At 33.8% G+C, this 22,736-nt stretch overlaps 3 protein-coding genes across 7 annotated transcripts; 2 read left to right on the top strand and 1 right to left on the bottom strand.

Annotated features, from left to right (window-relative positions):
• Nucleotides 1–3,161: 3,161 nt before the first annotated feature.
• LOC103487051 (protein NRT1/ PTR FAMILY 5.8-like) lies at nucleotides 3,162–9,475 on the top strand. 3 transcript variants are annotated; one of them, XM_008445243.3, is made up of 4 exons: nucleotides 3,162–3,443; nucleotides 3,625–3,842; nucleotides 7,299–7,843; nucleotides 8,385–9,475. In XM_008445243.3, exons 1-4 carry the CDS (start codon nucleotides 3,362–3,364, stop codon nucleotides 9,220–9,222), a joined length of 1,683 nt encoding a protein of 560 aa, XP_008443465.2. In that variant the 5' UTR covers nucleotides 3,162–3,361; the 3' UTR covers nucleotides 9,223–9,475. The 3 variants fall into 3 exon arrangements, with proteins under 3 accessions (XP_008443465.2, XP_050939854.1, XP_050939855.1); XM_051083897.1 differs by having other exon boundaries at nucleotides 3,203–3,443; nucleotides 3,556–3,842; XM_051083898.1 differs by having other exon boundaries at nucleotides 3,212–3,443; nucleotides 3,530–3,842.
• Nucleotides 9,476–11,693: 2,218 nt separating this feature from the next.
• On the bottom strand, nucleotides 11,694–12,982 carry LOC103487052 (uncharacterized). Its single transcript, XM_008445244.3, has one exon. It carries the CDS (start codon nucleotides 12,851–12,853, stop codon nucleotides 11,870–11,872), a length of 984 nt encoding a protein of 327 aa, XP_008443466.1. The 5' UTR covers nucleotides 12,854–12,982; the 3' UTR covers nucleotides 11,694–11,869.
• A 156-nt stretch (nucleotides 12,983–13,138) lies between these two features.
• Nucleotides 13,139–22,061, top strand: LOC103487053 (CRM-domain containing factor CFM2, chloroplastic). Of its 3 annotated transcripts, none has more exons than XM_051083896.1 (14): nucleotides 13,139–14,347; nucleotides 15,841–16,366; nucleotides 16,439–16,569; nucleotides 16,931–17,224; nucleotides 17,307–17,463; nucleotides 17,569–17,861; nucleotides 18,747–18,806; nucleotides 18,902–18,958; nucleotides 19,049–19,159; nucleotides 19,638–19,871; nucleotides 19,951–20,182; nucleotides 20,752–20,882; nucleotides 20,983–21,180; nucleotides 21,857–22,061. In XM_051083896.1, exons 1-13 carry the CDS (start codon nucleotides 13,508–13,510, stop codon nucleotides 21,169–21,171), a joined length of 3,255 nt encoding a protein of 1,084 aa, XP_050939853.1. In that variant the 5' UTR covers nucleotides 13,139–13,507; the 3' UTR covers nucleotides 21,172–21,180; nucleotides 21,857–22,061. The 3 variants fall into 3 exon arrangements, 2 of the variants coding, with proteins under 2 accessions (XP_050939853.1, XP_008443467.2); XM_008445245.3 differs by having other exon boundaries at nucleotides 20,983–21,218; XR_007820361.1 differs by lacking the exon at nucleotides 21,857–22,061 and having other exon boundaries at nucleotides 19,951–20,178; nucleotides 20,983–21,131.
• Nucleotides 22,062–22,736: the final 675 nt, after the last annotated feature.

Genomic DNA, 22,736 nt, shown 5'->3' with positions numbered 1-22,736 from the left:
ATAACAAAGTCTATCAGTGATACATTTCTATCGTTGATAGATTCTTATGGTTTATCAGTGATAGACCAACATTTGCTACATGATCTATCGGTGATAGACTCCTATCATTGATAGATTTTAACAGATTTTGCTATATTTGTAATTTTTTAAAAATGTTGCTATATACTTAATTATTTTGAATATAATTGCCACATTTGCAACTATCCCAAATTAATGGGTGCTTTTGAAACAAATGTTACTTGTCTATTATATATATATATATATAGATATTATATAACCATTACTTTCACACCTAAAAATAATTTGTTTTCCTACTTTCTAATAATTTGTTTTCACACTTTTGAATTTTTAAAAAGAAAAATTGGCAATGTATCCAAACATTTTTCTACGAAAGGTAGAAATTATACCACTTTGTGAGACGTTCATTTTTAGATTTTAATTAAAAATTTATTACTCTTTGGTTTTTCAATATCTTTCATTTTCTGATAAATATTTTAATTTACAATCAAATTCTAAAATGAAAAAAAAGAAGAAGTTAATTTTAACTTTTACAATTTAATTTGATCATCTAAAAATTGTTATCAAATAAAATTTAGACGATATCTGAATGAGTTCTTAGTTTCAATGAATAAAAACAGATAAAAGAAAAAGGTTTAAAATTAAATTATTTCTTATGTATAAGTTATAAATAAACTCATGTCAAACTTTCGAGTTCTAAATCTTAAATTTTCAAATTTCAAAGTTTTCACATATGTATATTAAAAACTTTGGTTTTATCTTATTTTATTAACTTGTAGTAAAAAAAAAAGCAGTCTTTTACAACCTTTGTTAAAATTTAACCCAACAAATTAATCCTACAAAATATTTGGAAGAGAAATCGTCACGAACAACACAAAAAATAAAACTATTTACAAAATATAACAAAACTTTTACGTAGACTATAAAGAATTTGATTAATTTTGATACATTTTATAAATAGTTTTAATATTTTGTTATTTTTAAAAATATCCCATTTCAAACTCAAACGTGTGGTCATTTTGTTATTTTTTACCTTTTTTATTATAATATTTACATTTCTTAAATAAGTATTTTTGTTAAATAATTCTTAATACAAATGGGTATCAAAGTCAACCTATGTACTTTGAATAATAGAGTCGACATAAATATTTAATACTTTTTTTCTTTTAATTTAAGAACGTGCTAAGTATAGAAAAATTAAATTTAGTTGACTTAAATTAGTCTCTATCCTCTTTATCATCTCTGTAAGGAGATAAATTACTATTTAGTAATACAGTATGATAATTTTTATTGCCCTCTACAGTTATATAACAGATGAGAGAAAAGCTACAAAAAAGTACCTTAAAATTATATCAAGTAAGCAATTTCGAGACGTCATATATTTATATTTACGTTTTAAATCCTACTTTGTCGACCAACACTATTATTTATTTATTTTGGAAAGGTACTAGCTATATTACTTTAAAGAAAAAGAAGGACCTTACTAGTTGAACTCAACAATATTCACACATAAATCAATATACAGAATAAATAAATAAAGACTAAAGTCAACTAAACACAAAATTTGAACAGTACAACACAACTCAATAAAAAAAAGTTTTCCGAGAAGAAGAGATGATTCGTTCAAGTACTCATAAGATAAATTCAAATTTACTTAAAATGACGAATGAAAATCTTAAAGCTAGACATATAAAAAGATTACGTTATAAACGATATGAAATGTATATATATATATATATATATATGGATATATAATAATGGTAAAGATGTTCCATTAGAGTTTATATTTAGTGGTGGAACCAGGAAGAAGAAAAGAAAGTGAATTCCAAATCACTAAACCACTTCTCTTTCTTTTGATCATCTCTATCTATGAATTTAAGCAAATAGCAAACCATGAATTGTTTGTTTGGACATTAAAAAGGCTTTGTGTTTGTGTGCATGTGTCTTATGTGTGTCTGCGTGAGTTTCTTGTGTGTTTAAAACGATCCCCAACTAATTAATCTCCATCACAAATCCACTCATTATCTTTACCCTAATCATTCCATTTTCATCAACCATTTTTACACCTTTTTATGGTCTACTACTTTTAAACTAAATTAGGAGGGTCTTCCTTTTCCTCAAAACATTGTTGTTTAATTCTCTTTTACGAAACCATTTTTAGTTTGAATATGTCTCGCCATAAATTATTCAATGTAATTATATTTCTTTTCAATCATTTTATATATATAAAAAATAGTTATAAGTTTATAAATTTTCAAATTTATATATACGTTCATTTAGTCTTTAAATATGTTAAAGAATGAGTTGTCTTCAAATATAACAAAATTGTTTGAAAATATTTACAAATATAATAAAAATCTACTTTATATCTATAATATCATACTTTGATTGACCTAATAGACATCTATTTTTTATCGATAGACTCCTCATAAATGTTCGTCTAAATCTATCGTAGCCTATTACACGTAGAATGTAAATTTTTTACTATATATTTTTGTAAATATTTTCGATAGTTTGATATTTAAAATAATTTATCTAAAAAAAATTAGATAAATAAAATTATACCTTTATTTTTTTTTTATTTTTACGTGGTATGTTAATAGATCCTTGAACTTTTGAATTTTTTGATATATTAATCCAACCTTTAATTTTATATTCAACAACTTATTTATCAATCCTGACGATTTTTAAATTGGCCAATGATTAATGAAGTAGTGGTGAAGTTGAACATGATTTCAAAAACTTTTATTTTTATTAGGTTTGTATTTTTCTGTTTCTCTTTTCGATGTTGAATAGTCCAAGTCTAAGAAACGAAAAAAAGATATCTAAAGACATAATTGAAAGAAAAAAAAAAAAGATGATGGGAAATTGTGTATAATTATTATCATTTTTATTGGTTGCTCTTATATTCCTGAATTTAGATTAACTTTGAAAGAGGGGGTGACAAAGCAAATGAAAGGAAGAAGAAAACCATGTAAGAGACATACACGTGGCAGATGATGTGGCAGGTGGAGGTGAATCCTAGTAATCAAAGTTTAAAACTGACGTACGTGCATGTAAAAAAACAAAACTAAATGGAAAAGAATAATTCTCTGTTCTAATCTCCTTTTCCTTTTTTCTTTCTTCCAAAAATAAATACTTTAAAAAACCAAACTCTTTTCCATTTTCATTATTTATTAAAAAAAAAAAAGAAGGAAAAATTGGTGGATATATACGTTGGATTGATCATAGTGTTTGTCTATAGATCACAGACAATTACAAAAATATCTCTTCTGTCTCTCTTTTCCACCGCCATTTTTCTTCTGCAATTAACTTCACTTCAAGCTCAACCTCTCCTTCTCCCATGGCTGCTGGAGAAGAAAGCGGGTCCAGACCCCGACCCAGATCCAGACCATACTTGAGTAATTCGTGTATTCTTCTCATAGGTATTTCAAATATTATTATTTTCTTTGATTTTAACAACCTTCCTATTTTACATTATTAATTTTTTTTCATATATATACAAGTATAGTAATTAATGGAAATATATGGAGAAAGGAAAAATGAAAAAAGGCAGAGAAAAAGGGTGTAAAGGAGAAGCATGTTTTGACGATTTTGTTGGAACAGTGGTATCGGGGATGGAGAGGTTTGTATTCAAAGGAGTGGCGTCGAACTTGGTGACGTATTTAACGGACGTGATGAAGATGAGTAACTCATCGGCAGCGAAGACCGTCAGCAGTTGGTGTGGTTTCACTTCCATGTTACCGTTGGTGGTGGCGCCGCTAGCTGATTCTTATTGGGATCGTTATTCCACCATTTTAGCTTCTGCTTTTCTTTACGTTCTGGTAATTTACTTTTCCTCTCTTTCTTATGCTTTTTTATTTTTGGCAATCTTTTCTTTCTTTTGGGTTTTGGATGGTGAGTCATTACTCATCATATATATATATGCACCAAATGGACCATGACTCATTACCCCATATATTATGTCTTAATCAAGTCAGAGAGGTTACTTGTGGCTCGATTAGTTGAGGTGGAGTTTGGCTTGACTTTTTACATACAAGTGAAAACTCGCATATTAAATATACTTACTTTGTTTAATAACACGGTTGGATTTACATATTATTGATTATCCTTTGTTGAGATAATTATGTGAGATTTTAGTTACATGTTCACCATCTCGACTTTTACCTGAGTGGTTAGTCGAAAAGTTGATCTAATGTGCAAGAAGAGAAGAACCCATTGTATCGAGATGGTGCTATATTCTTTAGCACTAGAGAAGTACCAGACTACCTCTCCTAGCTTAGTAGGAATGGGGGGTTACGTCTCCTTTTATATGATTTTGGTATTACCTCATTAGTATGGGAAAGTAAGGAAATTAGGAGAGGTACATGCTCGAGCTCGGTTAGAATATAGACACTGCAAGCTAAGAAATTCAGTTTTTAGTTACGTAGAAAAATCGTTGATGAAACCAAGAAGTACGTGTTTCTAAACTATTTAGGGATGTTTGGCTATCAACTTTATAAGTTGATATTAAATATTAAACGAATGGACCTTACAGTGAAGTTTGTGTTATGGAAGATATTGTGATCTCTTTTTTCATTTTATGAACTTTCTAGTTATCTTATTATTTTACACTTAAACACAAAAATTTTGAACTTTAATGTATCGACTATGGACTTCGTAGATACTTAGCCTCGAGAAAAAAACTCCTCCTTCCTAAGAGACATATTTAGGTGGGGTCTACAAAAACATATTTTTAAAAACATATAATTTGATATTCAACGTAACATTGATGGAAACTTTTACGTTGAGTTTTTGTTTTTTTGTTTTTTCTATTTATTATAAGTGATACCACGTGGTTAATAACTTTAAATTGGAGCGAGTGATTTAAACTCTTAATTGGAACTCGAAAAGAATCATATTATTATCATTTTTTAGTTAAAACACACCTTCGATAATTAGTGACATGTTTTCTATTTAAAATTATTTTAAATTATATTAATTTGAACAATAATAAGAATCTAGTTTCTATATTTTTAATTTTGTATTGATTTTAGTCTCAATTGTGATTTCTTTTTTGTCAATTTTGATTATGCAATAATTTGGTTTTAATTAGAACTAAATTGATGTTTCTAAAACTTAGAAATATAGAGTCTAGATTTTTAGTGTACTTCCAAACTTTAACCTTCTTTATGTAATTTTAATTCTTTTTTAAAAGAGAAAACTTATTCCCCTTGAATTTTCTAAGTGGAAAAATTTTTAAGAAAAAGAAAAATTAGAACACACAAATTTTTTGTCTCTTCTAGTAGAATTATTTTCCTGTGTATAGTGCCTTTCTTTTCTTTTTAAAAACCCACACCACCCTTCTTTAAATCTTGAGCCTTTTCAGTTTTGTCTTTAGTTTTTTCACTTTAAGAATAATGAAGTTCATTTATTTTAGATTTTTCTAAATACAAATTATTCATTATATATATATATATATATTGAGATTCCACTTTGGATATTATTATTGTGATGGTGTAAGGGGAGGGGTGCAATCTTTAGGCAAAAGTGAATCGATGATTTGGTTCAATTATATATCAACTTTCTTTCCTTTCACGAAAAAAAAAAAGACCCATTCCTTTTTCTTCCTTTTTCCTACCTTTATTTTTACCCATAACTTAATAGTTCTCAAATGGGCACCCTTTTTATGTGATCGAAATTAAAGTATAATATGTTAGATAATTTGCTCCATATGTTATCGAGTTCGTTTTGGTTGAGACTAGACTAGTCAACTGACTTTATATTTTGTTTATTTGACAAATAATTTGTTTCAATATAAGACATAGAATATATAAAATTGGATTATTCAAGAATAAATAATTTAGAAACAATTTTTTTAAAAAGAAATAAAACAAATTGACCAATCAACGATTTGGTTGATCAATTTGACTTTTATTGATAGTTGAGGTCAGTTTGAACATTCTCTAATATAAAGAGAATTGGTCGAAAAATTAACTTTGACATATCGTTGCAAAAATATGGAACTTGACACAAGTATATCCTTATTAGCCCCCAGAGGAAAAACACAACCTTGAAGAGAAACGATATAAAAAGATAAAAGGGAGAGGAAATTTGAATGTTTGGTTTGATTACCAATATCATCACCAAACTAGCACTCTCTAACTTGAATATCATGCAATATGTCAAACATGCAAATAGATTGAATGGGTAACCTTACATTTTTGGATGGTTATTGTTTGCTTCGATTTTTTGAAAAACACAAAGATACATGACTATGTTAGAGTTGACATAACACATTACCATTAGTGAAGGTTTAGAATGATGAGTATGATTGTGAATACAAGGGAGAACTACGAGTGATCAGAGAGTGAGGAAGAGTGTGAGCGTAAGAGAATGAAGACGAGTCTTGTATAAATAACTTTATAATCTCACACTCTCTTAATGATCACAAGGGGTACTATGGACAATTAATATATACACTTCCTGGGTTTTGAATAATGACAAAGGATCATTCTCATTATGGTCATGAATTAAGGTCATCTATACCAAAAGAGAAAATCTCCGTCTCTCGAGTGAAAAAACAACCTTACGACAAGTGCTACCATGAAATATGTAAAAAACAAAGAAGACATTGGGAGAGAAATGCTTTTTGTCCAAAACCATATTCAACTGAAATAACCAAAAGGGAATCTTGCACCCATAAATTAGGTCTCCCGCTCTACAATACAAAATTGTTCGGATGAAGACACCCATAAAAACGATGGAGAGAAGGAAAATAAAAAGAAAAAAAAGAAGAAGAAGAACAAAGAAAAAGAAGAAATTCGAAAGGGGGATGAAAAAAGAAGGAAAAAGACAAATGAAGATTAATTTTGTTAGAGTAATCATCACGTCCAACCTTAGCCTACATGCATTCTCTTTTTTAGACATTTTTTTTTTTTAAATACCGCACGGCATAACTTTCTTAGGAAATCCCTTGGGATGTTCCAGAATAGGTACAATCGAGGAAGCACCAAGTTTTTCTCATTTTGTAGATTTGATAGATGATAATGAAAGCAAGAAGACGAAATTCTTTAAGTTCCACAAGTTAGACAAATGAGCTTTTGGAATTGATGCTCTCATAAAAATTATCTTAAAACGAAGTTTCCAAGGTAATTCATACACCCAAATTAAAAAACCGCTAATCAACTGAAAGAAATTATTCAATACACCTTAAGCAACCACTTCATGTTACTCTACTAAATTATTTATTTTTCCACACATCTTGCTGGTTATGAAACTTACATATATCTTTGAATCAGGGTCTAGTTGCTTTAACATCAACAACATTAGCAAGAACATGGTCACCAACAAACACAGCCTCGTCGTTTCTGTTCTCGTCTCTCTACCTCATCTCCCTCGGTCAGGGTGGCTACAACCCTTCTCTCCAAGCCTTCGGTGCCGATCAGCTCGACCATGATGATGCTGAACTCCCAACCATCAATGCAAAAACCCCGACAGATGAGAAACCAAAGAAGAAAAGCTTGTTTTTCCAATGGTGGTACTTTGGAGTATGTAGTGGCAGCCTTCTTGGTGTGACAATCATGTCTTATATTCAAGATAACTTTGGTTGGGTGCTTGGATTTGCCATTCCTATGTGTGCTATGGTTTTTTCAGTTGCTCTGTTTAGCTGTGGGACTAAAATTTATCGCTATAAAAGAGATGTTGAAGAAGATGAAGTTGAGAAGAGAAGGTTTGTGAAGGTTATGGAGATTTTTAAAGCTACTGCTTCTAGGCTCATGTGTTGGAGAAGTGTTGTTACTACTACCTTGTCCATTCACAACTCTGATGATGATGTTGAGTTAGAGTAAGAACCAAATCACTTTGATCCAAATCTAAGTTTGTTTTATAATCATTTGATTTTTTAAAACTAAACTTGTATAGAGCTCTTTTTCTTTTTTTGTTATATATTCTATCTTTTATGGTGTTTGTAAAATTTAAGCCAAGTTTAGTAATGATTTGTGTGTTTAGTTTTTATGCTTTTGAAAATTATGTCCATTTTCTCCTAAATTTTATACTTTTCACATTTTTTTTATAATTAAACTTATTTTTTTTCAATTTTTTACCATTGTATTTTCTTAGAAACAAGTTTTTAGAAATTTACTCTTTCTAGTTTTCAAATTTTGGCTTGGTTATTTAAAATATGGTTTATAAAAATGGATAACAAATTTATAGACTTATTTTTCAAAAACTAAAATCTAAAATTAAAAATTGTATAGTTACTAAGTGAGACATTGTAAAAACTAGAAACTATAGATTTTATAGAAATAGTAAAAAAAAAAAAGATGAAGAAGAAGAAGCTCTTCTTTGTTTTAGTATTTGAGCTGATTATATACTGTGATTTGCAGGCTGCAAGAGACCAAACCATTGTGCCATGAAAACTCAGGAGCAATAATGAAAGCCATGGTGGACAAAAACAACACCAAAATAATTCCAAGAGAAAGAGTGTGTGTGCCACACAAGGTAAAATTGGTTCTACGGCTGTTGCCAATTTGGACAATGCTTCTAATGTTCGCTGTAATATTCCAACAACCAGCTACCTTCTTCACCAAGCAAGGCATGACAATGGAGCGAAACATCGGAGCTGACTTCAAAATCCCACCTGCCACCCTCCAGAGCGCCATCACCATCTCCATAATCCTCCTCATGCCTTTATACGACAAAGTTCTAATCCCCATCACCCGTCTCTTCACCGGTGCCGAGAAGGGCATCACTGTCATGCAGAGGATGGGCATTGGAATGTTCCTCTCCACCATTGCCATGATCCTCGCTGCACTCGTCGAAGCCAAGAGGTTAACGATGACAAAAAATGCATTGTCGCTTAGTATCTTCTGGCTTCTGCCTCAGTACATAATATTAGGGATTTCAGACATTTTCACAGTGGTGGGGATGCAAGAGTTCTTCTACTCAGAGGTTCCAGTGAGTATGAGAACGACGGGGTTTGCATTGTACAATAGTGTGTTTGGCGTTGGGAGCTTTTGCAGTGCGATAATGATATCGATTGTGGAGTTGTTGACAAGTGTGGAGGGGAAGCCGAATTGGTTTTCGGACGACATGAAGGAAGCTAGGTTGGACAAGTATTATTGGTTGTTGGCATTTTGCAGTGGGTTGAGCTTTGTATTGTATGTGATTTGGTGTAAATGTTGCAGAACAAGTAGGATCCATGAAGAAGAAACAGAGTATTGAATTTTGAATCAAACTTTGTGTAGTTTGATGGATTTTGTAAATATTTTAGTGAAATTATCAAGGACGGAATTGTGGAATGAGATAGTAATGGGTCCTTGTCTTTTCCACTCTTTGTCAAAAGAGATAAAGAGAAGAAAGATTAGAGCTGGATACTTGGCTTTAATGTAGTCCTATTTTGATAAAAGTAAATAAAATTAGTGAAAATAGTTAGGGATTCTCATTTAAATAAATGATTTTCTACCCTTTTGAACTACGCATGCTTGGATTAGTTGGGTTTGAAAGATTATTATGCTTTTGTTTTTATTATTTATTTGTTTTGGTGAATACAATAGAGGATTAGCATGAGGTAAGAACTACATTATGATAGAAACTATCTTGCCTTGCTAAGCTCCGAAATGTACCCAAATTTTAATTTCTTCTCCAACTTTGAATTATGTTTCTAGTTAGGCCTTGTGAACATGGTTACCCATCATTGCTGATTAACAAAAATGTTGATGCCACTGTGGCAATAAATCTGACACATATATCCTCGACTAATAGGTTAGAGATTCGTATTTTTTGTTTGGGGTTAGTGATACGTTCGGATGACCCCGGAGGGACGAGGTTGGTATCTTTTGTTAAACACTAAAAAATATATAATAAACAAAAAGGTTGATGATGTGTTTCCGACGCAGTTTTGTGGTACTAGTTTTCACTTTGTGAGATAACAGCTAGTTTCCTGTTTTTGTCTCTCCCCTTTCAGGAGAAAAATAGTTGCTTTATGTCATGCCACTGATTTTCAAAGGATACAAATAACCTAAACTTTTCTGATTTTGCTCAAATTATCCACCAAGTTTCATGCAAATAAAAAGATGTTGTGATGTTGAAGCTTTTCCTCTCTTCTTAAAAATCAGGATGATGTTTATACTTTATATCTCCAACAATTCATACTCCGAACCCCGTCGTATTGAATACACGTTTTCTTTTATTTTCTTTTTCCACCTCCCAGTAGCCATACTATAATCCTGATATCCACGGCAAACCAACAAATCTTGAATAAGTTTTCTGATTTCTTGAATCACTAAGATGATTTATCGAACTCAAACCAACCATGACCTAAAACTCAGTAGCCAATTGTTGGTTGCATCAATGAACAGATATCAGATATCACCAAAAAGGGAAAATGCCAACTTTACCGTTCCTCCCTGTACTTCAATGCATAGGGTAGTCTTCAAGATTGATCCTCTATTATCTTTTCTCCAAACACCTCTACTCCAATCTTCAAGATTAATCCCCTATTATCTTTTCTCCAAACATCTCTACTCCGACATCAAAATCCAACACAAACTACTATATTTAAATATACCGCCCTATCTAGATCTAGAGAACTGGAAATTTGAGCTAGTCTTCCAAACATTTCAAAAGACAGAAAGCTTTAGTTGCACGGCCATTCATGCTATTGATCTTAGCGTACCTATTAATGGATACTAAAATTATATAAGTCTCCTTAGAACTTAAGGATACAGTTGTACAACATATAGAGCAGATCTTTTTCGAGTAAGGCCGTAATATTTATATAAGTCATTTCTCCAAGTCCCACATTTTGTATTCTTGGCTCATAAGCTACTTTTTCTTGGAAGCAAAAGCAATAGACAGATCAACAGAATGACCTAACCTATTTCAAAAGATTAAAAGAAACCAATGGTTTTAACCCTAGGGGCTGTTTGGACTGCCAATGTTTTAATTGTGCAAAAAAGCTCAACTTTGATAATAAACACTATTGAACTTGCACATTTATTGAGTATCTCCATCTTTTTGTTTTCAACGCTTTCACATTTACTAAGGAACTTCATCTTCCTTTCAATATCTACATTTTATGTTTACCAAGTACTCCCTCTTACTTTCTCAGTCTACTTTTCACAATTATCAAAAGACTTGATCACATCGGGTACAATTTACACGCCAAATACAAACTTGCAACTCCAGCATGTCAACCCGGATTTATTAACTTTAATGGACCAAAGTTGGCAACTTGAGCCATTTTTTCTTTTTTACCTGAAGAGGCCCAATGATGTTAGACAAAAGTCTCGATTTTAGTAATTAAGAAGAAAAAAAAACAATGAAAGCACGAAACTATATCCACTGTTATATTCTAGTCTTCAGTGGTAAAAGTTTTGAAGGACTACAATTCATCATAAATTAGCATTACATGAAAGAACTTTTGTATTCTTAAATCTTCTAACCATACAAGAGGCATGAATACTCCAAGCAGCAATCCCATGGAGTACCCAAGTTTCATCTAGAAATAGAAGAGATGTAAGCCTCTATATGATCCAAAACGAGGCACAAGTTATAGGCTAAAAGTTTAAGCGGCCCAAGCCTTCAAACCTTTTCAAAACATTCAAAGGAACAAGAAATAACACAAGGCTTTACTTCCAGTATATACTTAAAGCTAAATAAATGAACAATCTTACACTAAATAAAACTCAATAGGATCAGCAAAACTTCTTTCTATTTCTTGGTCAATATAAAACAAAAACCAAATCAGTGCCGCTGAGAGGGCATATCAATACAAGTTAATCACAACATCTGCAGTCTAAACTAACCATATTCAAACAATTATAAACGTAAGTTTACATTCCCTGTTCGATTTCCGATGGAATTTACCTCATTGATGAGCATCGTGACCATTCACATTGATCACCGCTTGCTTTGTCTTCCCCAAGTTGCTCTCTTCACCAAGATCATCATCAGAATCCAAAGTGAACTGACCCTGAAACCCAAATGGCTGCATCTCCGCCCCAATCGGGCGGTAATGCAAAAAATCACCGGCGCCTCCATTTCTGTGAATGATGATTGAATATACACCAATCACCAAAACCACTAGAAGGGCAAGATGGCAATTGAACTGAAGCGTAGCAATCGCTCTGGCTCTGTGATATTCAGGGTGTCCCTTGCATTTTATAGTGTAATTTCCTCTGCTCTTTTCGTGCAGAGAGCACCCATCAGTTATCAAATTGGTGCAAAAAGACAACCCCATTTGTAAAAACCAAGTCCCCTGCAGAATCAACCCAACCCCACGAACAATTTTGGGAGAACTCAATTTGGGGGATTTCAATTCGAACATTGTAGAGATAACACAAATCGTAATGGGAACAAGCAAGAGATCAAAATACCGATTCTCGATTCCACTAGTGTCTTTCCTCTGGAGGTAGAACAACAAAAACTCTTCCACAAAAGCGAATAGCGCAATTAAACTAAGGATTGTGGAGGGAAGGTGAAGTGAAGCCTTGAGATTGACCAAAAGACCGAGTATGGAATAGAGCAAGAAGAGAGAAGCAATGGCCAGAACTGGTAACTGGAGGGTGGAACCGACTCGGTCGCTGGAATTGACAGCGTCAAAAAATGAAACGAGGGAGTTTAAGATGACGAGAAATGAGAGAAGAAAGGCGAAGATGAAGGAGAGAGAGGATGAAGAAGGGGCGGTTTTGGCGGTTGAGTGTGGAGATTGAGATGGGGTTTGGACGGTGTTGAGAGAAGAGGAAGATGCGTCTGGATTTGAATTGGCAATGGAATTCAAGGAAGAGAGTGCCTCCCAGGCGCCGATGAGAAGAAAACCACCGCCGGCGACGGACAGGGTGAAGAACCCCATAGTTGGATCTCTTGCCGGCTGTCTGTTTTGCAGTTGATATGAATTCGTAGAGAAGTGGAGATGGAGAGTTCTTCGTTCTTTCTTTCCAATCGGTTTGAGCTTTGACTTTTTTCTTTCCTTTTTTTTTTTTTTTTTTTTTTTTGTTTAATTATCCAAATTTGTAGATAAATATTTGAATTATTAACTAAATAGTTTTAACGATTTGTTAATTTTGTAATTTAATGAAATAGTTGTTTTCTAATCTTTTATATCTATATAAATTATATATTATATATTATGGGGGTGGAAGGGATAATTTTTACCTTTCCATATTGTGAAGTAGATTCCTATCATACATTTTCATTTTTATTCATTATACTTTTCATCCCTTCCATCTCTACAGTTAGTTATTGATTCTTCCACCTTTCAATATAACTGTGTTGTTGCACTTGTATTTTATCAACACTTTCTCCTACTACAATTTTATCATTTTATTTTTGAAAGAAGATTTAGCCGTTAAAGAAACAACGAAATTATTTATTTACCATTTTGTTAAGAAAATTGAAGTATACAATGAAATGGTGTTTTCTTTTTCTTTTTTTTCTAAAAACCAACCATGAAAGGAATACCCCAAAGTAAAAGTAATAAATTAGGTAAATTTTAGTTAATGAGGTGATGGGTAAATATTTTGGTTTTTTGAAAAAATTTTGGTATCCAATTGTCAAGCCCACGAACGAATCATATGTTAGAATTAGAAAAACCGAATGCATTCACCATAATCCACACAGCTTCATCATCGTCTCCATTCTCCATTCTCCATTGCTCCATGAAATGTTGCGTACTCATTCTTCCTTCATCCTTAAACCCTCAACAGACCCATTCCCTTCACCCTTCACCTTCTTCCCATCTCAATTCCACCCCACACTCATCTCCCGTCCTCCTAAACCCTCCCGCTTCCTCCTCCGCTGCTCCCCCGTTGATTCCGAAACCCTCCCCAAATCCGCCATCCAAAGAATCGCCGACAAGCTTCGAAGCCTCGGCTTTACAGAATCACCCCCCGAACCACTACCCGACCCTAATTCTCCCTCTGCTCCTGGTGCAATCTTTGTTCCTCTGCCGAATCAGCTGCCCAAGTATCGGGTTGGCCATACCATTGATTCGAGCTGGAGCACGCCGGAGAATCCGGTTCCGGAACCGGGAACGGGGACTGCGATTAAGAAGTTTCATGAATTGAGAGGTGAGGTGCAGAAAAGGAAGAAGGGGGATGGGATCAGGGAGAAGAAGAGGGAGGAGAGAGCGCCGAGTTTGGCGGAGTTGAACTTGACTGAGGAGGAGTTGGCGAGGCTTAGGACAATTGGGATTAGGTTGAAGAAGAAGCTTAATGTTGGGAAAGCTGGGATTACGGAGGGGATTGTTAACTCTATACACGAGCATTGGAGGCGGTCTGAGGTTGTGAAGATAGCGTGTGAAGATTTGTGTAGGTTTAACATGAAGCGGACCCATGATTTATTGGAGGTTTGGTTCTTTATTCCCCCCCCCCCCCCCCCCCCCCCCCCCCCCCCCCTCGGTTCAGTTTGCATGTTTTGGATTTAGAGTTTGTGAAAGCAATGTAAGTTCAATAATAAGTTTGGTTCTAAGGTTTTAAATACTTTAAAAAGTTTGTATTAAGTCTTGAATTTATAAGTTCGTGTTATTTAGTCCATAGACTTCATAACTATTATGTATTTGTCTGTTAAATAAGTCTTTGTATTTAATATATTTTGTTTAACGCTTATACCACCAAATATTTTCATTCCATTCAAAATCCTTAAATTAAGTAGGCACTTTTATCATGTAAGTCTTAAATGATAGGACTGGTTTTTCAACAACTTCCACCTTGGAATGTGACCGAAGTCTCACATTAGCTAGATGGGGGAAGATCCATTATATATCAATGAGAACAACTATCTCCAACGGTATAAAACTTTTTGGGTGAAACAAAAAACAAAGTCATGAAAGTTTATGCCAAAACTGGACAATATCATACCATTTGTAGAGATGTGTACTGCATGGGGGTTGTTGTCCTTCACATTCTCATACAGTCACCCGACTTACTGGTTACTACTACTCTCACCCAAGGACGTGTAACTATGGAGGGAGTTCTTCTTTTTCTCGATAAGGTGCTATTTCTTTGATGAAATGAAATATTCAAATATGTACACAAGGGGCCCTTTTCAAGGGAATACTATAGATGCTTCCAATTTGTAATAAGAAAAGAGAAACTATGGTTCTTAATGGCCAGTAAATTTTTACCCCCAAACAATACGTTGGAAACAGCAGATTCTAGTATTTCCTTGGGAGATTTGGGAACTTCTAGCATTTATTTCATCTCTAATTTCCACAAAATATTGGTAATAATATTAATCCAAAGAAAATCTTTAGTAGCAAGAGTGGTAGTAATAATTTTAATCCAAATAAGTTATTTAGTAGATTTGAAAGGAAAGGATGATCTATAAGAACCAAGTCAATCCAGCTCTGAGTGTTAATTGGAGAAACAATGGACCATTGGAAGGCTTCCACGTAACTATGGAGTTATGATCGGTTTCAGACTTCCATAGCATTAATATTGATATGATTGTACCCAAAGGAGAGTGGGTTATTGGTTACAAAATTGAAACTTCTTGAAAAGCTTAAAGGGTATGAGACTCGATTGTAATTTGACCTAGCAATGTGTTGATTAGGGCTTCTCAAAATAGTAAATTACTATAAAAGCTTGAACTGCTCTGTTAGCAAATTTTGGTTGTAGAGAAACTTATATGATGCTTTGAAGCATAAAATGTACTGAATTTCTGATTACTTGTTACTTGGGGGACAGACTTTAAACTCAAGAGATTTCTTTATTTTCATTTGTCTTGGTCTGATTTTAACGGCTTGAAATGGTTCTTTTATTATAATGTTATGTGATGTTTCACTTCATCTATATAGTTCCTTATTTTAACTGGTACATGAATCCTGCTTTACATTCGCAGAGAAAAACTGGAGGAATTGTTGTTTGGAGATCTGGAAGTAAAATAGTATTATATCGGGGGCCCAAGTATATATATCCTTACTTCTCTCATGAAATTTTGAAAAACGAAGCATCTCAAGATGCTTTACCTGATTCACATAGTGATGATGAAGGGAATAGCAAAACAGAGAGTACTTTGTCCTGCAACAATGATGAAAGATCTGCTGGACCAACTTCATCTGTTAAAATGCCCAGTCCGACTCTCATTCAAGGTGTTGGTGCTCCAAACAGAGTGAGGTTTCAACTGCCAGGTGAGGCAGAACTATCAGAAGATGCTGAGAGTTTGTTGGAAGGACTAGGTCCACGTTTTTCAGATTGGTGGGGATATGATCCTCTACCTGTTGATGCGGATCTCCTTCCTGCTATTGTTCCGGGATATCGTAAGCCATTCCGTCTTCTCCCATATGGAGTGAAGCCTAAGCTAACCAACGATGAAATGACCTCATTGAGAAGACTTTCTAGGCCTTTGCCATGCCATTTTGCATTGGGTGAGTGGTTTTTTATACAAATTCTTTATAATATGAGCAGGAATGTGTTCATATATTTTAATCATTATACAGGTCGTAATAGGAAACTTCAAGGGCTTGCTGCTTCCATTATCCAGCTGTGGGAAAAATGCGAGGTAGCTAAAATTGCAGTTAAAAGAGGGGTGCAGAATACAAATAGTGAGTTGATGGCTGAAGAGTTACAGGTTATTGATACTTTTTATTTGTCAGATGAAAGGCCAGACTTTCATTGAGAGGTTATTGATAAATTTTCAATTCTCTTTACAAAGAGTATGTCTTACATCTTCTGTCTGATGACATATGATGCTATGAGAACATCATAAGTTCCAGGAAATAATGTCATGTAGTTTTCTAGACTGTGTAAACAAATAATCCCAGGTAGCATCCCTCATTAAATATTAAAAAGAAGTGTATATGTGCTTCAGACTTGGGAATGTGGTTGATGCCCATGATGAGTTCTTAGAGAAATCTTATCATTTTATATCTTTTATAAGCTAATAAGCAGAGTCTCTTAATGTGCTTACAAACTTAATATTGTCCTCGCAGTTGCTAACTGGAGGAACTTTGCTTTCCCGAGACAGGGAATTCATCGTCTTATATAGAGGAAAGGATTTCCTGCCATTTGCCGTTTCTTCTGCAATGGAACAGCAAAGGCACATGCGATTACATGAAATGAAACAGACGGATACAATGGGGCAGGGGCTGAAACTTGAGATAAATGAAAATGGTCCCACAAATGAAAGTCAGAGCATCACGGAGAGGAAAAAGATGGTCTCTGAACGGAGAAAGCTGATGTCATCTGAGACCTCTATGAGAAAGACTAGCATCAAATTGTCCGTTGTATGTCTATATTGATAATGCTGCAGCTAAGTATCTACAACTTCTGGTTTCTGAATTAGAACTTTCTGTTACTAATAAACAGGCATTAGAAAAAAAAGCGAAAGCAGAGGAAATTTTAGCAAAGCTGGAGGAAGAAGAGAAGCTCCAACAACCTGAAATAGATAAAGAGGGAATCACTGTGGAGGAAAGGTACATGCTGAAGAAGGTTGGCTTAAGAATGAAGCCTTTTCTACTTCTTGGTCAGTGATACAGAGCAGTGTTTTTTTGTTGAAAAGTAGCATTTCGAATTGATCTTTCTCTGAGAAATAAATCCTTTGTGTTTGTTTTATATTTTCCATACACAGGTAGAAGGGGCGTCTTTGATGGAACAGTTGAAAATATGCATCTTCACTGGAAGTATAGGGAACTTGTGAAGATAATTACTAATGAGAGAAGTTTCAAAACTGTCCATGATGTTGCACGAACCTTAGAGGCAGAAAGTGGTGGAATTTTAGTAGCGGTTGAGAGAGTGAACAGGAGTTTTGCTATCATTATATACCGTGGGAAGAATTACAAACGACCTTCACGTTTAAGGCCTGAGTCGCTCTTGAATAAAAAAGAGGCATTGAAGCGATCTATGGAGGCACAACGTCGAAAGGTGAGGCAAGATCAATCCATTTTCTACCATGTTTATGTATCTGTTTCCCTTTCTTTTGATCTTTTCCTGTTCGATGAAGAATATAATCATATAAACAAAGAACTTGAAGGATATAATCATATAAATAAAATTTTCTCCATGATTCTACTGAGAAAGTGGTGAAATGGATGCAACTATGGAAATATATGGTCCAGTATTGCTTTCTTCAATATAGTTATATTCTGGCTAACAAGTCGATGCATAATGATTATGGTTGATTGGATTGCAGTTAAAACTGATGCAACTAAGAGAAGGCCCTTTCTATATATATATATATTATATATATATATATATATATATATATATATATATTTTTTTTTTTTTTTTATCTCCTTATTTATATCTTCTGTATCTTAAGAAGAAACCTGAAAATCAGGGTCATTGTTTTATGAGTTGATCAATTATCACTAGCAGGCTACAGAATGGCCTCTTCTTGGATCTCAATTTATACTGGTGTATTCCAAGCACTTTTCAAGCTAGCAATTGTCTTCAAACTTCATGAGAAAAGCTGAATTTCTATGGTCAAGCATTGTCGCAGTGCTTGTATTTATCTCATCATTGTTTTCAGGACAAATGGAGATGAGAAAATGGAATTATGGATTTAGTAATCTTCCTTGTATCTAGATGAAACGCTGTACATGAAGTTTTACATAAACGACAACTACTCTACTACTCTAATTCATGCCAACTATGCATGTGATGTGACTCTTTTTGCTTATAGGAGAACGTATTAGCCTCCTTTTTTGTAACATTTTTTGATAACTAACATACTTGTTTCTTATTAAAAAAAAGACTTGTTATTATCTCTCCGTAAGCTTCTTATTCTAATTGTTGCTGATTTTGCAGTCACTGAAACTTCATGTTTTAAAGCTTACACAAAACGTAGAAGAATTGAAACTAAAATTGGTGAGTTGCTTTCAAATCTGCATACCTTCTTTCTTTGGTTTTCTTTTTCCATTCCTATTTTGCCAAGCAACTCTGGTTGAGTCTCAACTTATCAGGATGAAGACAAGCGAGCAATTGGTATGGAGTCAAAAAAGACATCAACGTTTCAACAGGTGAGCCGTTTCTATATTTTTTCATAACAGGACTTGTCTACCCCCCTAATAATCATTAGATTGGTAAATTACAGTTGTGATATGAATTAGGGAAAAGAAGGTATAGACGAGATACAAACAACTGGAAGTTTGAAATTAGTTGCTGATTCTGCCTGCCTCTCTCATGCAGAAGATAATACTTGTTTGGAGGAGGATGAAGTGGTAAGATTCAAACCATGTAAATGTTTCTTCTATTTATTTTTCTCCAAGAAGCCCCGTCAAGGGTATGGAATCTCTTGGTCATACCAGCTTAGAAGTCTCAAGTTCGAAACCTTAGGTGAGCTTAATATAAAATAATTTCAATGTCTTGAGGTGGGCACGGAAGCCCATGATATGCGGGAGCAAAGCTCCAACTCCCGGTTATCATTAAAAAGAAAGACAGAAAGAGAAGCTGCTGCTTATTTTCCTGTAAAATAGCTTCTATTCCAAAAAATGAAAATTAACCGCACTTGAAGTGAATAAAACAAAAACTTTTACCTATTATGCAATACTGCAGTTTGTGTAACTGTAATTTGTACGCATGTTGATTCAAATTGATTCTGTGGTCTTTTGGTGAATCTGTGTTTGTTACTGTCCTGATAAATATGTGACGGCCATCCAGAAGTAACTTACAAATTATCTCCTGGCACGATTGCTTTAGGCCAAGGTCAAAAGGGGTCATGAAACTCATTCGAGTGGAACTATGTGTTTGGACACTTCAGTAAATAGTTTACAAGCCACGAATGATGTCTTTTTCATACACAATGGTGATCAGAGTAATGCCACAGCCAGACCATCGTTTGAATCAGTAAGGCAAGGAAACCATGCAAAGGTGCCCATGGATACCACTGCTGAATTTGGAACAATCGAACCTCAATCTGGCGCTAATTCTTTGGTATGTCAACAATTGTTTGTATCCATTTGATATTTTACTTGGTATAATTGTTCATGCACTATAGCTGCTATAATTCCAGTCAGGAAAGAATAATTCTGGAACTTCAGATGCCGTGCATCATGTTGCTTTGAATGAGGACACGAAACCATCTGTTCGACTAGAAGAGGAAAAATCACCACCATTACTTTCCTCAATGAGGATAAACCAACCTGGTTATTTACCTGCCAGTGCTCCTCAACTTTCCAACAAAGAGAGGCTTCTTTTGCGACGGCAAGCTCTCAAGATGAAGAAACGTCCTGTGCTTGCTGTAGGTAACTTGTGATTCCATCTTTTTCATAGTGAGCTTTGTGTTGCAACTTTTAAAGCCAGATATTGGGAGATGCAGGTGGACAGAGCTTAAGGAACTCAGTTTCAATCCTTTCTTCTTGGATTGAGCTGGTGGATCATTAGAGAGGGAAATAATTATCCTTTCTTCCATTTGGATATTCAAGGATGAATCTTGAATATGCATCCCTCTACTTGAGCCATGGCTTTTAAATCTTCTACTATTTGCTAGGCAGTGATCTCACCGAGTAAAGCTATTGACCTTGACATTTAGATTCCACAATGTCTCGTCATATAATTTATTTCTTTGTTTTTGAGTAGAACTATAGACTGTGGCTTTTAGATTACGCAACGTCATGTCATATTATTTCTCCGTTTACACTAGCATCAACGCCTACATTAAAGAATAAATTATGCACCAATATTTCATCTCATCATTCATTGCTGAAAAAAAAAAATCAAGTATGCCTCCGAAGAAATATAATGTTGGTAACTTAATTTCTACATTTACATTGACTCTCGTTCATTTTTTAAAATGCCTTTTATTAATTTTCAGGCAAGAGCAACGTAATTACAGGAGTTGCAAAAGCAATCAAGGAACATTTTAAGAAACATTCTCTTGCTATAGTTAATGTCAAAGGTAGAGCCAAAGGAACATCGGTCCAGGAGATTGTTTTTAAGCTTGAGGTTAGCACATTCAAGTCTCCCGTCTTGTCTGTGTTTCTCTGCGTTGAAGTGAATTTAATGCTTTAATATCTGTTCATTTAAACCACTCTCACTTTGCCAGCAAGCAACTGGTGCAGTCCTAGTCTCTCAGGAGCCGAGCAAAGTTATTCTTTACAGAGGTTGGGAGGAAGAAGATAAATCCCAAGATAGGAAACAGAATGCTACCGTGATGGAGAACAGTGGTGAAGATCGACTATCTATGTGCTCTGAACTCTTGGCAGCTATTAGGGTTGAGTGTGGACTGCGGTGAACAGGAAAGGTCAGCTCCTCCATTTGAAATTCTAGCTCGTGTCTCAGGTATTTCTTAAATTCTCGCAGCATATGCACTTCCATTACAAATTGTTTTTCGTATTGTATATAATATAGGTTTTAAAGGACCTTTTAATTTCTTTTCAAATAACCCCTCCACATGTCTTATAACAAAGAAAGACATCGATGTAGTGTAACTACCTATAACAAAAAAAAAATGATGTCTGTGATGATTAAGAAATAATGAACAGTATAACTACCTATAACAAAGACTAAAAGAGAGATTTGAAATGGTAAAGTGGTAGTTAATTATAAGTTAGAGTAGTTGGAAACACCAACCAATAATGGGAGTTCCAAACACAAATGGTAAAAATTCATTTCCACCCGCTTGAAGTTGGAGGCCAAATAACCACCCCATAGAGTATGCCCTTTTTAAAGGCGGTGGATAAAAGTAATCTAGAAACAATAGATATTAATACCTTGTTTTATAGCATTTAATCTCTGGTGGTACATGGGAAGAATTCATCCCATTGTAAAATATGTTCCATGATATTTTTATTTAATCATACATGCTATAAGCTTATGTGATACTTGACTGAGCACCCATAAAGAGTGTTCATTTTCTTTGTTCGACATATCAAAGCTGTTACTTGAAGAATTTCTAAATGTTCAACCTCCATCTCCAGAAATCAAATGGCATTTCTTGGCTCGGTGTTTGTCGGTTCGTAATTGGATTGTTTTGCCGTTTGTCAGCTAGCAGGTAAGATTTAAGAATGTGCCATGTCTCAATCTTGATACACATGTAAATTGGTAACTGATTTTCAATGTCATTAAATATTGTTTATGATCTAAAAACTCAATTCTCTAATGCTATGGTCTAAAATTCAATTATTCTGTATGCGTTTTCTTTTTTTGCATTTTCTGGGGCTCATTCAATGGATTTATGTCAGGTTGGAAAAATCTTAAAAAATGAGATAGTTGGTGGAAAATTTTGGAGAGTAAAATACTTTTAAATATCATAAATTTTATTTTTCTCGGTTAATTTTGTCCGACTTCGACATCTAGATTCTTTTTATATCTTAGAAAAATCGTTTCAACATTCTTTTTCGGTCTGTCTTAGTTGAATTTGACAGATTTTAGGTTTTGTTTTTGAAATGGTTGAGATTCGTCAAACGAAACGACCTCTATTAATTTAGAAAATTTGTATATTCAACTATAACATAAAACCAACTAATAACTATTAATTTAGAAAATTTGTATATTCAACTATAACATAAAACCAACTATATTAGTCAAATCTCGATTTGAAATTTGAACATGCAAATATTTTCTCACGTGGTTTAAGGTTTTTGAATAACTTCAAAGATTTAAAGATATTTTGATCATTTAAGAATCCTTTATCTTGAAATTTAATTTAAAAATAAAATTTGAGATGCAAAAACTTAATTTTACCGATTAACACAAAATTGAATATTATCACATTATTATTAGACTATCTATTTAAGTTCAACCCCTAATCAATCTCAATGGATATAATATATATATATAAATAAAGAGGACAGAATG

The sequence above is a fragment of the Cucumis melo genome, chromosome 4 (genome assembly GCF_025177605.1).
Source record: "Cucumis melo cultivar AY chromosome 4, USDA_Cmelo_AY_1.0, whole genome shotgun sequence".
In the NCBI taxonomy this organism is placed as follows: domain Eukaryota; kingdom Viridiplantae; phylum Streptophyta; class Magnoliopsida; order Cucurbitales; family Cucurbitaceae; genus Cucumis; species Cucumis melo.
The sequence above is the reverse complement of the archived record's forward strand: the minus strand, read 5'-3'. Positions and strand labels throughout refer to the sequence as shown.

Bases quoted from the DNA above. Each gene is read 5' to 3' on its own strand.
- LOC103487053 (XM_051083896.1), top strand. From the start codon at position 13,508: ATGGGTAAATATTTTGGTTTTTTGAAAAAATTTTGGTATCCAATTGTC. The intron at 14,348-15,840 runs GTTTGGTTCTTT...TTACATTCGCAG, and splicing joins GGACCCATGATTTATTGGAG to AGAAAAACTGGAGGAATTGT. The intron at 17,862-18,746 runs GTGAGGCAAGAT...CTGATTTTGCAG, and splicing joins TGGAGGCACAACGTCGAAAG to TCACTGAAACTTCATGTTTT.
- LOC103487051 (XM_051083897.1), top strand. From the start codon at position 3,362: ATGGCTGCTGGAGAAGAAAGCGGGTCCAGACCCCGACCCAGATCCAGA. The intron at 3,444-3,555 runs GTATTTCAAATA...ATATGGAGAAAG, and splicing joins TTCGTGTATTCTTCTCATAG to GAAAAATGAAAAAAGGCAGA. The intron at 7,844-8,384 runs GTAAGAACCAAA...TGTGATTTGCAG, and splicing joins GATGATGATGTTGAGTTAGA to GCTGCAAGAGACCAAACCAT.
- LOC103487052 (XM_008445244.3), bottom strand. From the start codon at position 12,853: ATGGGGTTCTTCACCCTGTCCGTCGCCGGCGGTGGTTTTCTTCTCATC.